The sequence below is a fragment of the Emiliania huxleyi genome (assembly GCF_000372725.1).
Source record: "Emiliania huxleyi CCMP1516 unplaced genomic scaffold EMIHUscaffold_28, whole genome shotgun sequence".
Taxonomy (NCBI): domain Eukaryota; phylum Haptophyta; order Isochrysidales; family Noelaerhabdaceae; genus Emiliania; species Emiliania huxleyi.
The window spans coordinates 710855-726895 of NW_005199926.1; the positions used below are offsets into that span (position 1 = coordinate 710855).

Sequence of the window (16041 nt, forward strand, 5' to 3'; positions counted from 1 at the left end):
TCAGCGAATGCAGCGGCAGCACCACGTCAGAGGCCGGGCCGACTGGCGGACCTGCATGCCCAGCCATGCCCCCCACTCCCCACCCGCTTGGATGGATCGATCAGCTGACAGCTCCACCAGCTCCCACCACAGTGTGTCGTGTCATGAAGCATGATAGATAGACATAGAAAGCAAAACAAAAACAAAACAAATGAACCATCGAAAGGTCTGATCTCCAAAAAGAGCTCTCGGCCTGCCGCGCGCGCCCGCGCCCCGCCCCTTTTGCGCAGCAACACCTTAAACTTCATGGCCCTCCAAATTCGGGTCGGAGCGTAGCGGAGTGTGGGACCCGAGTTTGAAAAAGGCGACGGACGCTTGCGTCCTAGCCTCCAACAACGCCTCCCCGGCGCAGGGTGGCCTCCGGAGGGATGCTCAACCGCCCCACGCCACGCCGCTTGAGGCGGTCCCCAGCTCGCGGGGCCACTTCTTATTTGGCATTTGACGTTGAAGATGAGCGCGCGCGTCACAGCGCAGGCCAGGTCTACACTGGCCGCGGCACCAGCTCCCGCGGTCTGCACGCTAGGTAGGAGTGGTCCGCCCTCGCAATGAATGCGGAATACTATTACGAAAAGTACAACTAGTGCGACACACTAGTCAGTCTCGTAATCGCGCCAAGAGCGCGGATACACACACAAACAACAGGCGCGGCTATGAAAGCTGCGCATAGCGATATCGACTGTTCACAGTTGATGACACGCTGTGCCCTTCCAAAACCGGCGTTTGAAGTAAAGCAAGCGCTCGTCGGCCCGAGCTGTTTGAGGGCCGCCACGAGAGCGCGTCGGGGCGTCGTGGTCCCCATGGTCGCTCTCACCGCCGAATCGCTCTGCTCCACTTCCGCCTGCCTCTCCTCGGCGAGCGGCAGCGTTACCATCGGCGACGCACGAGGGTGGAACGACGCGTTCGGCGTCGGCCTAACGGCTGCCTACGGCATAAACAAGCTGCTCCACGTTCCGCTCAACACTTCAATCATCTTCAAGTACGGCGGAACGCATACGGTCTTTGTCGCCGACAGCGAGGCGTGAACGGCTGGCCCACACGCGGTGGCTCCTGCACACCTCCCACCCACAGCTCTCTGCTTCGCTCGCAGGACGCCTTCGGCGACTGCACTCTGAGCGGCACGCGAGTCGCGAGCTTCGATCACGGCGGAGGATCAACGGGCGGCGACTTTCCAAACCAGTACTCGGCCGTCGTCACGGCTCCCGGCGTGCTCCACTTCCTCTGCGAGCCACACTGCTTATCGGGCCAGAGGATGCGGGTCGCCGTCGGCATGGAGGTGGCGCCCGAGGCGCCGCCGCCGCCTCCGCCGCCGTTTCCGCCGCCATCGCCGCCATCGCTGCCGCCGTCGCTGCCGCCGCCTCCGCCCGCGCCGCTCCCGCCTCCGCCTCCCGCGGCGCCTCGGCCTCCCTACGCCCCAGGCGGCGCGGTGCGGCTGCTCAAGTCGGTGCCGGGCGAGCTGCAGCTACTGTGGGGCACCTCCTCCGCCACGGGGGTCAAGACGCTGCACGGCCGATCGTTCGACGGCAAGGACTGGGACGCGGCCAAGCTGATCGCGCCCCTGCTCTGGTCCTGCGACGCGGACGCGTGCGAGGCCGAGCTGCCTACCTCCTCCGCCTCCGCGGGGATGGGGATGGGGATGGAAGACGAGTACGACCAGCTCACCTACTCCATCGAGGTGATCACCGCGGGCCCTGCCGCGAACGAGACGCTCGCCGCGCGCTTCCTCCAGCAGGCCACGTTCGGCTCGACGCGCGCGGACATTGCGCATGCCCTCAAGCTGCCCGCCGCGGAGTGGATCGAGGAGCAGATGAAGCTGCCCGCGACACTGCATCGCACCTGGTACCGCCACCGCTCGAACCAGCTCGTGCTGACCGCGACGCCGCCGGGCAACGTGCGCTCGCCGTGCGAGGCGGGCTCCCGCTGGACGAGGCACGCGCTGCACGAGCTCGACGAGCGCGCACAGGTTAGAGCTCCCCCCCCCCCCCCCCCCCCCCCCCCCCGCCCCCCCCGCGCCCCCCCCCCACCCCCCCCCTCTCCACCTCCCACCTCCCCAGATGCCGCCCGCCCCAAAGCGCCAGCACTGCAGCGGAGAGGAGCTTGGAGAGGAGCTCGCAGATCACGCGCGCTTGTGCTCGCGGCGGCTCGCAGGTGGTACGAGACCGACCGCCGGCACGTGCACTACATCACGGGCCTGCTGCCCGACATGAACAACAGAATCTGCGGCAGCAACGTCAACCGGATGTCTCGCTGGCTCAAGACGGAGGAGGGCTCGTGCAGCGAGCCGACTCGGATCTGCGACGAGCCGGACCCGGGCAGCCTCATCGAGTTGAGTGGCGGCAACGACAACAGCGCCACCGACCTCGCGGCGTGCACCGGCGAGTGCGACTCCGACGCCCAGTGCGCCGCCGGGCTGCTCTGCTTCCAGCGGTCGGACAATGAGACGATCCCCGGCTGCAAAGGGCCGGGCGGAGGGCGCGACTGGGACTACTGCTACGACCCGAGCGGCCTCGTCGAGCTGTCCGGCGGCAACGACAACAGCGCCACCGACCTCGCGGCGTGCACCGGCGAGTGCGACTCCGACGCCCAGTGCGCCGCCGGGCTGAGGTGCTTCCAGCGCTCGAATGGCGAGACGATTCCCGGCTGCTTCGGTCCCGGAGGGGGCAGGAACTGGGACTACTGCTACGACCCGTGCATCCCCCAAGAGCACGCCTCGTCGGTGCTGACCGCGATCAACAGCAGCGACGGCGCGGCGAGCTCGAGCATCCGAGACATCAGCATCACAGGCCCGTGCGGCGGCGCCTTGCGCGGCGCCTCGATCTCCGACAAGGAGCGGGGCGGCTGCTGGCGGCACGTCCACCCGGAGACAGGAAACGTCTACGACTTTTCGTATTGGGTCTCCGCCCACGAGGGCATCGCGCGAGCGGAGCAGCGCTACAACCCGGTCGCCGCGCCGGCGCGCGAGGGCAAAGCCTACATGACCTTTCCCGACAACATCTGCACCTACTCCCGCACCGACATGCGCTGCTGGAGCGACTACAAGCGCTACTTTCAGTTCGTCGGCCTGCTCGACGAGACGCTCGCCTTTAGCGCGTTGCCTCTGCCTCTGCAGACGGCAGGAGTGGCACCTGCGGGCGCGGTCGGCACGCGGCGCGCCGAAGGCTTCGAGGCGTGCGGCTCTCGCCGGGCGTGGATAGGGGTCGCAGGTATTGGAATTGAGGTTGCCTACTGCTTCTAGGCGTGCGGCTCGCCGGGTGAGACGGCCAACGACCCGCGCCTGCCGCACAGCTACGGCGCGCTTCGCCAGTCTCGCCGCGCACACACCCGCACCAGCCTCGCCCATCAGCCTCGCCGCTGCAGCCCAGCCCCCCCCCACCCCCCCTCGCCCCGTCTTGTGCCAGGCGTGCGCATGCAGCTACGTGGCGAGGACACCCTCTTCCTCCACCGCCCCATCAGCGACCGCGAGAACTCGCGCGCGATGGTGCACAACAATGTCGCCGTGTACGCGCACGACCAGCTCCGGCAGCGCGCCGCCTGGGCGCTCTCCCAGGTCCTCGTGGTCGGCGCGGACAATGACGATGACACGGAGCGCTGGCTGGCCTACTACGACATCTTCGTGCGGCACGCCTTTGGCAGCTTCCGCGACGTGCTCCGCGAGGTCTCCTACTCGCCAATCATGGGCGACTGGCTCACCTACGAGGGGGTGCGCTCGCGCGCGCTCTCGGGCAAGTTCCCCGACGGTGCGCACTCCCCCCCCCGTCCCCCCCCGTCCCCCCCGTCCCCCCCCCCGTCCCCCCCCCGTCCCCCCCCCGTCCCCCCCCGTCCCCCGCGCCTCGACTCTGTGCTCCCCGCCCGACGCCCGTGCCCCGGCCGTGCAGAGAACTACGCGCGCGAGATCATGCAGCTCTTCACGATCGGCCTCTGGCAGCTGCAACCCGACGGCACGCGCGAGCTCGACGGCGACGGCAAGCCGATCCGAACCTGTGAGCTCCCCCCACCCCCACCCCAGCCCCGACCCCCTCTCGCTCTTGCGCCGGCCGATCCCTCGGGGCCGCGCCCGCCGGCCCCCTCCCCCTACCGCGCGCGCGCATCTGCCCTTCCACTTCCTCACCGCCCCCTTCCGGCCGCGCAGACGACGATCACGACATCGTCACCTTTGCGAGGGCGTGGACGGGCTTCCACCGCGTGGCTCCCCGCGCCAACATCGCGCAGGAGGAGCGCGGCAACAACAACAAGAACAGCATCGACCCGATGCGCATCGAGCCCGACGACCGCGACTTCTTGCCAAAGATCGACCTGTACGACGGCTTCATTGGCGACGGCTACCCCCTGTGCACCGACCTGCCGCCGCGCTCCTTTCTGCGGCGCGGCGGCACCTTCGTGCGCCGCGCCTCCCCCGGCGAGTTCGACGACCGCGCCACCGACGTCCTCGAGCCCGAGCGGGGCTCGCCGCTCCACGCGGCGCTCTGTGCCGCGCCGGGAGCGGGCGCGCCCTGCGACTTCCCGTCGCAGCTCACGCTCGACGCCAACCTGGCGTGCGCCGGCGGCGAGTGCAGCGTCGGCCGGATCGACGCGGTCAAGCTGGTGGACGGCGACGCCATCGGCTGGTTCGAGTTCAAGCCCCCTCCGTGCGTCGAGCTCGCCTTCTTCGCGGACGGACGGCTCTTCTCCGGCGAGCAGGGCGTGCGGCAGTGCGCGAGCCAGTCCGTGCTTGACGCAAGCCTTGGGAGGGAGGCGCCCGCCTACACAACCGTCACGCCGCCGCTGCTCGACGGCAGGGCCAGTCCGCCGCCCCCGTCGCCAAGCCCGCCGCCACCCTCTCCGCGCCCGCCGCCTCCTCTGCCGCCGCCGCTGCCGCCGTACACGCCACCCGCCGCGCCGCCCTCCCCTCCGGCCTCGCCGCCACCCAGTCCGCCGCCGCCGCCGTCGCCACCGCCTCCGCCGCCTAGCCCGCCGTGGTACTACCCCTACCCAAGGCCGCCGCCGCTGCCACCACCGCCGCCCTCGCCGCCGCCGCTCGCACCGCCGCCTCCGCTCTACCCCGAGGGCGCCTTCTTCGACCTCATAGACGGCAACGCAAGCGACTTCGGCACTTGGGTCGGCCAGTGCCGTTGCCCGAGTGGCGAGGTGTACCTCGTCGGAGACCACTACGTGCGCCTCCCCTCCCGCCTCCCCCTCTCCGAACACCCAATCCTCCGAACACCGTACCCACAGTTGATCGCACCGCTCGGCCTCTCTCACCTCTGGCAAGGGCCCGCTCACCCTTTCGTGGACCGGGCCGCTCGCCCCCTCAGGACGGCTGCGGGAGTCTCGCCTGCGTCGGAGGCACATCCTGGGGCTGCGCCCCCCCCAAGGACCCGCCTGCGGACCCGCCGGCGCTGCCGGCCGTCGGCGCAGTCCTGTCGAGCACCTACAACTCGAACTACGAGGCTGAGAAGTGCATCGACGGCGAATGGCCAATGCACAAAATGTGCCACTCGAAGAGCAACTCGTACTCGCCGTGGCTCGAGATCGACCTGGGCTCGCATCCCCGCCTCCCAACGCACGTCCCACCACGCCCTCCCGCTGAGCCCTCGAGGTGCCACGTATAGGCGAGACGCGGCAGATTGGGACCGTGACGATCCACAACCGGCGGGGCTGTTCGGGGTGCCGGGACCGGCTCGGGGCTTGGGAGCTGTGGGTCTCGGACGTGCCGGGCACCTTTTGCTCCGCCTCCAACGAGTACGGCATACGGCTCTGCGAAGCGTCCACGCCGCGGGCTCGCTTGTGCGCCAGCGGCGAGTACACCCACGCCTCCGACGGCGACGACTTCACCACCCTGTGCGCCGGCCTCGGCCGTTACGTGACGCTGAGGCTGCCGGGCCGCAGCCGCACGCTCAACGTGGCCGAAGTGCAGGTCTTCGCGTCGCAGGGAAAGCACACTCGTGCCAGGTGCCGCGTGCTCGCGCCGCCCTCGCCGCCTCTGCCGGCGCCGCCGCCGCCCCAGTACCCGCCAGAGCTCGGCCCTAACGTCGTCCTGCACGATGCTCCGGGCGTCGGCGGCTGGACCGGCTGGTGCACTTGCCCGAACGGCGAGCGCTACGCTGTCGGCGACCAGTACAACGGCTGCGGCTCGCTCGCCTGCATCGGAGGCAGCTCCTCGGACTGCTCGTGGGAGTCGGGGCGGCCGCACGCGCACGGCGCGCGCACCCAGGTGACGTGCGCCTCTTCGGGCGACCTTGACTCGTGCGGCCTGCGGCTGCAAGTGCAAGAGACCGGCTTCGTCAGCCTGGTGCAGGAGGACACGTCGGACAACTGGCTCGGCTCTCCCGGGCCCGGCCGGCCCAGCTACGGCCGCTGGTCCGACCGGTTCGCAGTCGACTCGGGAGAGGTGTGGCGCGTGCGGTGGGAGGGCGGCTCGTACCCGACCGTCGCCGGCGGCTGCTCCGTGCAGGGCGAGGACAACCCGGAGTACACCGAGGAGGCGCCCGCAGAGAACAGCCGCTTCACGTACTCGGACAAGAGCGTCGCTGCCGAGAATTGGTGGGCCGCCACCTTCGAGGAGGCGGCCCGGTGGTGCGACCGCGACTCGAGCTGCAAGTACGTCATCGACCGCGTGTGGAGCGGCCAGTCGCACTTCTCTGCCGTGTCGCGCGTGTGGAGGACCGCGTGGGGCACCGCCCCCGTCTGGGCCAAGCCACCGGGGAGGCGCCTGCCCGCCTGCGAGCCGCACGGGTCGACCTGCGTGTGCGAGACGTCCGTCGAGTCGAGCGCAGTCTTCGTCGGCACGGACGCGCCGCCCATCGACGCCGCGAGAGAGCTGCTGCGGATCGGCGCGCCGCACGTCGCAATGTTCGACGCGGGCACTTACTCCTCGCTGGCGTCGGGGCCGGGCGGGGTCGAGGCCTTCGTGCGCGCAGGCTCGGGCCAGCTCGACGAAAACGCCATCGTCGCCTTCCCCGTCAACGGCACGACGCGCCACTACTTCAACAAGGCGTCGACCGTCCGCATCGGCTCGAGCGACTCGACACTGACCCCGCACTCCTTCCGCAACCCGCCGCACTTCGTCTCCTTCCTGTTCAAGGGAGCGACGCGCCACGCCGCCGCCAACGAGATCGAGGAGGTGCTTTCGCACCTCTTCCTCCACAAGAATGTGGCGCCCTTCCAGTGCCGCCGGCTCATCCAGCGCTTCGTGACCTCCAACCCGTCGCCCACGTACATCCGCCACTGCGCGGAGGCCTTCGTCTCGGGCGAGCACGACGGCGTCACGTACAGCGGCGAGTACGGCGACCTCGGCGCCGCGGTTGCCGCCGTGCTGCTCGACGACGAGGCGCGATCCGAGATCCTCGACGCCGACCCCACCTTTGGCAAGCTCAAGGAGCCGCTGATGAAGGTGCTCTGGCTGCTGCGCGCCCTCGAGTTCACCCCCGCCGACGGCCGCGAGCTCGAGCTCGACGAGATGCAGGACTGCATCGGCCAGCAGGCGCACCAGGCGCCGTCCGTCTTCAACTTTTACAAGCCCGACTCGAGCCCGCCGGGCGTCGCTCGCGACGCGGCCGTCTTCGCGCCCGAGGGCGAGCTGGGCACGTCGCCGCTGCTGATCTGCCTCCTCAACGGCCTCTCTTCCCTCGTCATGCGCGCCGGCCTCACTTCGTGCGAGCAAGGATTCGGCTCCACGAACCAGCGCCGGTGCGGCTCGGAGGACTCCGGACAGGATTTTGGCCGCGGTGTCGACGCGACCATGGGCTTCACGCCCGCGAGCGACGACGCGGAGGCTGTCGTCGACGAGCTCGATCTGCTCTTGACGGGCGGCCGTCTCTCGCCCCACGTGCGTCAAGTGATCCTGAGAAAGTACCTGCACCGCAAAGACGGCTGGGGGGAGGAGGACGCGGTCCTGCACGCCATGCAGCTCTTCACCCTCTCGCTCGAGTTCCACTCGACCAACTTCAACGCGCTCGGCGAGCCGCGCGTGAAATCCGCATACACCACTGTCGGCGGCGTGCGCGGCGACTACAAGGCGGTCGTCGTGCTCTTCATGAATGGCGGACTGGACTCGTACTCGCTACTCGTGCCGCACTCTGGCTGCGAGCCGCACCCGACCCACGCGGATCTGCACGCCGAGTACATGGAGGTGCGCGGCGTCGTCGCCTTCCAGAAGACGGACCTGCTGCAGATCGACGTGCCCGACGGAGGACCGAACAAGACCCACCCGTGCTCGCGCATGGGACTCAACCCGGTGAGCGACACAGTCAAGGACCTCTACGAGGACGGCTCGCTCGCCCTGCTCGCAAACATCGGCAGTCTGATCGACCCGGTCGCCGACAAGCACGAGTACCGCTCGGGCTCTTTGCGACTTCCGCCGGGCCTCTTCTCCCACTCGGTGCGCCGTGCAAGCCTGACATCACCAGCCCACCTGGTCAGGCACCCACAGTCCCTCAGCTCTGCATTCGCTGCGTCTCCTCGTGTCCGTCTCGCCGTCCCACGTCACAAGACTGGTCGATTGGACCACGAGCATATCCCCCACCCTCATGCCCGCTTGCTCCATCGCGCGAACAGGACCAGCAGGAGGCGGCTCAGAACGTGTACGCGCAGAGCATGGCGATGAGCGGCGTGCTTGGCCGCATCATGGGCGTGCTCACCGACTACGACTCACCGTTTGAGGTCGAGTCGTACTCCATCTCGGGCAGCGGCCTCATCCTCGAGGGCGGGCCGGTGCCGCCGACGACTGTCGATGACTCGGGCAGCAACCGCTTCGGCTGGTACTCGTCCGTCTCGTCCGACCTCGACGAGATGCTGGCCAACTCATCGCGCTCCGTCTTTGGGGAGACGATGGCGCGCCAGATGCAGGCCGCGTTCGAGGCGACCGAGAACCTCGGCCAGCGCCTCGCCGACTCAACGACAGCGACGGCCTTCGGCAACTCCGGCATCGAGCGCCAATTTGAGCAGGTGGCCAAGGTCATCAACGCCGCTCGCAAGGGCGCCTGGACCGGCAAGCCCGAGCGGCAAGCCTTCTTCGTCCAGCAGGGCGGTTTCGACGCGCACGGTGGGCCTGCAGGCACTCAAAACGGGTTGGCCAACATCGACAACGCTCTGTCCTCCTTCACCACCGAGATGCTTGTGACGGGCGCGTGGGACGATGTCGTGGTGCTCACCGCGTCTGACTTTGTGCGCACGCACTGATCCGGTACTTGGACTACTTGGAGCCCGTGCTGCTGACCCCCCCCCCCCCCCTTTCATCAGGCGCGCACGCTCACGGACAATGGCCTAGGCACCGATCACGGTTGGGGTGGCAACATGTTCATCGCCGGAGGCCTGGTTCGGGGCGGACAGGTGTTTGGCAAGTTTCCCAACCGCTACGCCGAGTGCGACGACGGCTGTCCGCTCAACATTGACGCGCGTGGACGCCTTATCCCCACGACGCCATGGGAGGGCGTGTGGATGGGGGTCGCCGAGTGGTTCGGTGTCCTACAGGAGCGGCTCGACGAGATTCTGCCAAATGCGAAGCTCTTTGAGGCCGAGGGGCGTCGGACCGAGGAGGACATTTCGATGTACCATCCCGACAAGCCCATCCTCGACCAACACGACCTGTTCAAGCCGGCGCCCCCGTCGCCGCCCGCAACCCCCCCGGCACCGCCACATCCGCCGCCCGGCCCTCGGCCGCAGGCTTGCCTCCCGCTGGTGGAGGACCGCTTCTGCTATGGGACGAGCCACACGGCGCAAATGCGCCCCGCCGTTGACGCCGCCGACTGCCGCGCCGCCTGCACCGATTACAGCGAGGCCAACAGCCAGCAGGGCTGCTGCCGCTTCACGCCGCACGCCGAGGGTGTATCGGACCGCTCCTGCGACTTCTCCCTCGGTGATAAGCGCATCACGGGCGGTGACTGGCAGCCAAGCGTTGACCGGCTCAACCTCTTCGAGGGCTCCTCTGGAGAGTGCTGTCCGCGACGCGGCAGAGACGGCGCCTGCAACGCCGATGAGATCAAGCCGATGCCGCCCACGCCGTCGCCGCCTCCTCCGCCGACGCCGAGCCCTCCTCCACCGCCGCCGCCTACTCCGTCGCCGCCGCCACCAATGCCGCCCCCGCCTCCTCCCCCGCCCCCGCCACGGGCGCCCGCAGTGCCGTTGACCAGCGGCACCTTCAAGCTGAGCAGAAGCAACGAGCTGGCGAGAGGGACGCTGTCGACATCCTACAGCCTCAGCTTCACCATCACACCCAACATGATACAAGCCGGCTGGGGCTCAATCGCGCATGTCACCACCGACGGCAACTGCTGCAACTACGGACAGCGCTCGCCTGCGATCTGGTTCTTTCCGAACACTTGGACGCTCTATGTCGTGGACGGGCACCCGAGCAACGGAAACGATGAGGTTTGTTCGGGCAGCGAACGGCCAACGCTCGAGAAGGACATAACGTACTTGATTGAGGTGGTGTCCCATCCCGACTCGACAACTCTGCTCGTGGACGGCGTCACGCGCTGCCACGACGCGCGCGCCGACCGATCGGTCTTACACGACGTCAAGGTTTACTTCTCTGACCCGTGGCACAGCCCCGCCGACGCCGAGGTGAGCGACGTCATCATGACGGGCCTGCTCCTCTCGTCGCCTCCTCCCTCGCCCCCGCCACGGGCGCCCGCAGTGCCGTTGACCAGCGGCACCTTCAAGCTGAGCAGAAGCAACGAGCTGGCGACAGGCCTGACGCTGTCGACATCCTACAGCCTCAGCTTCACCATCACACCCAACATGACACAAGCCGACTGGGGCTCAATCGCGCATGTCACCACCGGCGGCAACTGCTGCAACTACGGACAGCGCTCGCCTGCGATCTGGTTCATTCCGAACACCCGGAATCTCTATGTCGTGGACGGGCACCCGAGCAACGGAAACGATGAGGTTTGTTCCTGGTCGCAACGGCCAACGCTCGAGAAGGACATAACGTACTTGATTGAGGTGGTGTCCGATCCCGACTCGACAACTCTGCTCGTGGACGGCGTCACGCGCTGCCACGAAGCGCGCGACGGAGACCGAGAGGTCTTACACGACGTCAAGGTTTACTTCTCTGAACCGTGGCACAGCCCCGCCGACGCCGAGGTGAGCGACGTCATCATGACGGGCCTGCTCGACTCGCCGTCGCCGCCGCCGCCTCGCTGGCCCGCGTCCTTCGAGCCACCGCCGAGCCCACCGCGGCCGCCGTCGTCGCCTCCGCCACGTCCACCTCCGCCGCCGTCGCCGTTGCCTCCGCCGCCTCGCCCGCCGCCGCCGCCGTCGCCAAGGCCGCCGCCGCCGTCGCCAAGGCCTCCGCCGCCTAGCCCGCTGCCGCCGCCGCCGTCACCGCCGCCGCCACCACCACCGCCGAATCCTTCGCCGCCGCCGCCCATCAACCCGATTCCGCCAGCATCGCCGCCGCCGCCGCAGCCCCGGGCCCCGCCCGGATGGAGCGTGGCTGCTAGTGACGCGTTTCCCGGCGCAAGCGGCTGGAGTAGCAACCGAGAGCTCATCCACACCAGCTGCGGCTCCTTCGGCGAGATGCTCGGAGGCTACAACGTCTTTGGCAGTGGCGCCTACATCGAGAAGACCTTCGACCTGAGCGATGCTCCGCCGCACGGCTTGGTGCGTGTCGAGGTGATGTTCGTGGCGATCGACTCTTGGGACTGGGAGGACGCGCAGGTGTTGGTTGACGGCAACCTCGTCGCCTCTCACCAGATCCGCTACGGCGGGTCGAACCAGTGCGGCGGAGGCTGGAGCGACTACGGGCCGGTGGAGCTCGCCGCGGTCGTGGTGACCTCAGCCGTCAACCTGCCAGTCCGGATCACCTCCACCGTCAACCAAGGAGCGAGCGACGAGTCGTGGGGCGTGCAGAGCGTGCGAATCTTTGTCGCGAATGCGCCGCCGTCGCCGCCGCTCCAGCCGCCGTTGTCGCCCTCGCCGCCCTCGCCTCCAGCACCCCCAGCCATCCCACCCGCGCCGCCGTCCCCGCCGCCATCCCCGCCTCCCTCGCCACACCCGCCAGCCGCCCCCGGCTGGACCCTTGCCGCCGCCGATACTTTCCCCGGCGCCACCGGCTGGAGCAGCAACAGGCTCCTCGCCCGCACCAGCTGCGGCTCCTTCGGCGAGATGCTCGGAGGCTACGGCGTCTTTGGCAGTGGCGCCTACATCGACAAGACCTTCGACCTGAGCGATGCTCCGCCGCACGGCGTGGTGCGTGTCGAGGTGATGTTCGTGGCGATCGACTCGTGGGACGTGGGGGAGAGCGCCCAGGTGTGGGTTGGCGACAGCCTCGTCACATCGTGGGAACGGCGTGTGGGAGGGTCGAACCAGTGCGGCGGAGGCTGGAGCGACTACGGGCCGGTGGAGCTCGCCGCGGTCGTGGTGACCTCAGCCGTCAACCTGCCAGTCCGGATCACCTCCACCGTCAACCAAGGAGCGAGCGACGAGTCGTGGGGCGTGCAGGGCGTGCGAATCTTTGTCGCGAATGCGCCGCCGTCGCCGCCGCCCCAGCCGCCGCCGCCCGCTTTGCCCCCGTCGCCGCCGCCGGCCATGCCACCGTTCTTGCCGCCGCCATCGCCGCCATCGCCGCCATCGCCGCCGATGTCGCCGCCATCGCCTCCGCCGGTGAGCGATGCCGCCAGCTGCGCCGCCCACGAATGCTGCCTCGTCCTGCTCGCTGGCGCTCGCGGCAGCAACTGCGCGCCGGTGCCGGTGTGGGGGATGGAGGGCGATGTCCGCGATTTTTACGATCGGCGATCAATGTGCGGGAGCGTCATTGCCTACTGGGCCGAGGAGGCCAGGCTGCTCTGGGTGCCGGACAGCGACCCCGAGGATGCAAGTGCGACTCACCAACAACTGCTCCTCTCCAACAACGGCGGGGTTGGGCGCCGCGCCGGCACGTACATCGACGTCGAGTGCAACCCTCGGCCCCCCGCGCCACCCTCGGCGCCGCCAGTGCCGCCGTCACCGCCCTCGCCGCCGCCGCCCTCCCCGCCGCCTCCGGCTGTCGACTCCCCGCCCCCGTCGCCGCCGCCAGCCACGCCAACGACCGAGCCCACTCACTGGGACATCGACTGGGGCTTCTCGTGCGCCTCGCCAAATTGCCCGGCCGCGTCGCGCTACGACGTCCGTACCTGCGACACAGTCACGTGGACGATTGAGGACGGGATGCACGACGTCGTCTCGGGCCCACGCGGTGCGGCGGATGGCCATTTCAACAGCGGCCTGCTTAGCACCGGCGAGACATTCACCGTCAAGTTTGATGAGGCTGGCTCTTACCAATACCACTGCACACCGCACGGAACCATGAACGCCGTCATCGTCGTTCAAGGCGAACCTTGCCCCAACTCTCCCCCCACCCCCCCGTTGCTGGCATCCTCGCCGCCGCCGCCGCCGCCGCCGCAGCCCCCCGCCTCACCGACGGTGACGCTTCCACCGGCGCAGTGCACCGTCGTCGGAGCCGGGCCGGGCGGCGTCCTAGCGGCGGACGTGATGGCGGGCGCCGACGGGTGCGGGGGTTCACTACGGCTCTTTGAGCGAGGGGATCTGCCACTCGAGGGGACGTACGACACGCTGCCGTTCTTCGAGACCTTCAACAAGCAAGAGGTGTACATTGTGGGTACGTACAATGGCGCCGAGCTGCCGTTTGCCGGTGTGTTTGGCGGGCAGCAGACAACAAACGGCGGGGTGTTCGCTCCGGGCACCGCGGCGGAATTGGCTGCAGGGCTCGCGATCGGCACTGCGGCAGCCCAGGCGGCGCAAGCCTGCGCGGCTGCCTCGGTCAACGCCACTTACTGGAAGCCGCTGCTCGGAGCCGTGCCCCCGCCCGTGCAACACATCGAGGGCCAGACCCTGCTCGATCACAATGGCATGCTCGCGACCTGTGTCAACGAGACGGGCTGCGCCTGGGGCGACATGCTCATGCCTCCGGGCTTCCACACCCCAGGGAGTGCCGACTCCATCCGCCGCCGCACCGTCGCGCACGGTGTGCACGGCAGTGGCGCGCCCGACTATGCCACCTTGGGCGCGGAGGTGCGCTCGATCGACTTTGAGGAGGATCCGGACAGCGGCGAGCTGATGGCGGCGGCAGTCCGTCTCTCGGACGGCACAGTCTCCCCGGTGGCTGACGGCGGCAAGGTTCTCCTCGCCGCCAGCTCGATTGGCTCGGCCAGCATCTTGGCGCGCAGCCGACCGGACCTCTACTCCTCATTCACCTTCAACAATCACTACTACACTGCAAGCTTCCTACTCCCCTCGTCCGTGTGCGTCCCGGCCGGCGACGGTGAGGTCTGCGGCGAAGGGCCGCCGGCGAGCACCCACTCGCACAACTGGAACTACGGCTTCGTCACGCCCGGCAACGGCGACTGCGCGGGCCAATCGTTCGAGGTGGACCTCCGCGGGAACTACCCGGTGCCAGACGCGCCCTACCAGGTCATCCTGCTGCAGATGGAGCCCGAGATGCGCTCGCACGGCGGCTGGAACGCCTCGACGGGCTTGATTGACCTCGTTGACGAGCCGCCCACCGAATGCGACCTGCTCGCGCGCCGGCAGGCGATCAACATCACCTCAGCGTCGTGGGGCGCATTCACGCCCGGCTTCTCCCTCGACTCCTCCCACGCCGCCGTCGCCGCCTGGCCGCAAGGGTGGCACTGGGCCGGCGGAATACCTCTCGTCGATGGCTCGTCGCGTGTCGCCGGCACGACGAACGTCTTCTCGGCCGACGCCGGTGCTGTGCGCAAGCCCTTCAACTGCCACACATCGATGGTCTCCGCCGCCGCCGGCGTCATCGCCGGCATGGAGGCGCTCGGCCTCCCCACCGCCGACTGCATGGACCACATCACGGCCAGTTTCCCTCCGCCGCCGCCGCCGCCAGTGTCCTCGGAGCAAATGGTTGCGTGCATCATGTCGTGCGACGATACCACCCTCTCGGCCTACCGCTCCTGCAACATGGCGTGCCACGGAATGTACTCCCCGAGCCCACCGCCTCCGCCGCCGCCTCCGTCCGCCTCGCCGTCGCCGCCGCCGCCGTCCGCCTCGCCGTCGCCGCCGCCTCCGTCCGCCTCACCGTCGCCGCCGCCTCTGTCCGCCTCACCGTCGCCGCCGCCTCCGTCCGCCTCGCCGCCGCCGCCGCCGCCGTCCGCCTCGCCCTCGCCGCCGCCTCCGTCCGCCTCGCCGTCGCCGCCGCCTCCGTCCGCCTCGCCGTCGCCGCCGCCTCCGTCCGCCTCGCCGTCGCCGCCGCCGCCGTCCGCCTCGCCGTCGCCGCCGCCTCCGTCCGCCTCGCCGTCGCCGCCGCCTCCGTCCGCCTCGCCGTCGCCGCCGCCTCCGTCCGCCTCGCCGTCGCCGCCGCCTCCGTCCGCCTCGCCGTCGCCGCCGCCTCCGTCCGCCTCGCCGTCGCCGCCGCCTCCGTCCGCCTCGCCGTCGCCACCGCCCGCGCCTCCGTCGCCGCCACCAGCAGCGCAGCCGCCGTCGCCGCCGCCGCCATCGCCGCCTCCCCCAGCTCCGCCGCCCCCATCTCCGCCGCCATCCGCCTCGCCGTCGCCGCCGCCTCCGTCCGCCTCGCCCTCGCCGCCGCCTCCCTCGGCATCACCCTCGCCGCCGCCTCCCTCCGCCTCGCCGTCGCCGCCGCCTCCATCCGCGTCGCCATCGCCGCCGCCCGCGTTGCCCCCCCCTGCTTTGCCTCCGAGCCCGCCGCCGCCCACGCCGCCGCCGCCACAGCCGCCTCCGCCGTCACCGCCACCGCCCGTGACGCCACCGCCCACACCGCCAGCTCCGTCGCCGCCGCCGCCCATGCCGCCGCCGCCGATGCCTCCGCCGCCATCGCTGCCGCCATCGCTGCCGCCCCCCACCCCGCTGCAGCCGCCCCCGCCTTCCCCGCCCCCTCCAGTCCCGCCGCCCTCGGCGCCGCCCCCCGCCTCGCCTCCTTCAATGCCGCCGCCGCCGCCGTTGCCGCCTCCCTCCGCCTCGCCGTCGCCGCCGCCTCCGTCCGACTCTCCTCCCTCGTGCTACCCGGTCTCCGAGGCAGCGGCGGCGGCGCAGGCATGAGAG

The 16041-nt window shown here is 69.8% G+C and overlaps 1 protein-coding gene across 1 annotated transcript in view; it reads left to right on the forward strand.

Annotated features, from left to right (window-relative positions):
* Positions 1 to 836: 836 nt before the first annotated feature.
* EMIHUDRAFT_463630 (hypothetical protein) overlaps positions 837 to 16041 on the forward strand; it is a gene marked incomplete at both ends in the record, with an annotated part of 18215 nt that continues 3010 nt past the window's right edge. The window contains 10 exons of the mRNA XM_005776417.1: positions 837 to 1034; positions 1127 to 1938; positions 2185 to 3239; positions 3435 to 3773; positions 3912 to 4016; positions 4166 to 5184; positions 5328 to 5579; positions 5612 to 8392; positions 8569 to 9177; positions 9253 to 15401. Coding sequence (XP_005776474.1) covers positions 837 to 1034; positions 1127 to 1938; positions 2185 to 3239; positions 3435 to 3773; positions 3912 to 4016; positions 4166 to 5184; positions 5328 to 5579; positions 5612 to 8392; positions 8569 to 9177; positions 9253 to 15401 — 13319 coding nt within the window. The remainder of the gene's footprint in view (positions 1035 to 1126; positions 1939 to 2184; positions 3240 to 3434; positions 3774 to 3911; positions 4017 to 4165; positions 5185 to 5327; positions 5580 to 5611; positions 8393 to 8568; positions 9178 to 9252; positions 15402 to 16041) is intronic.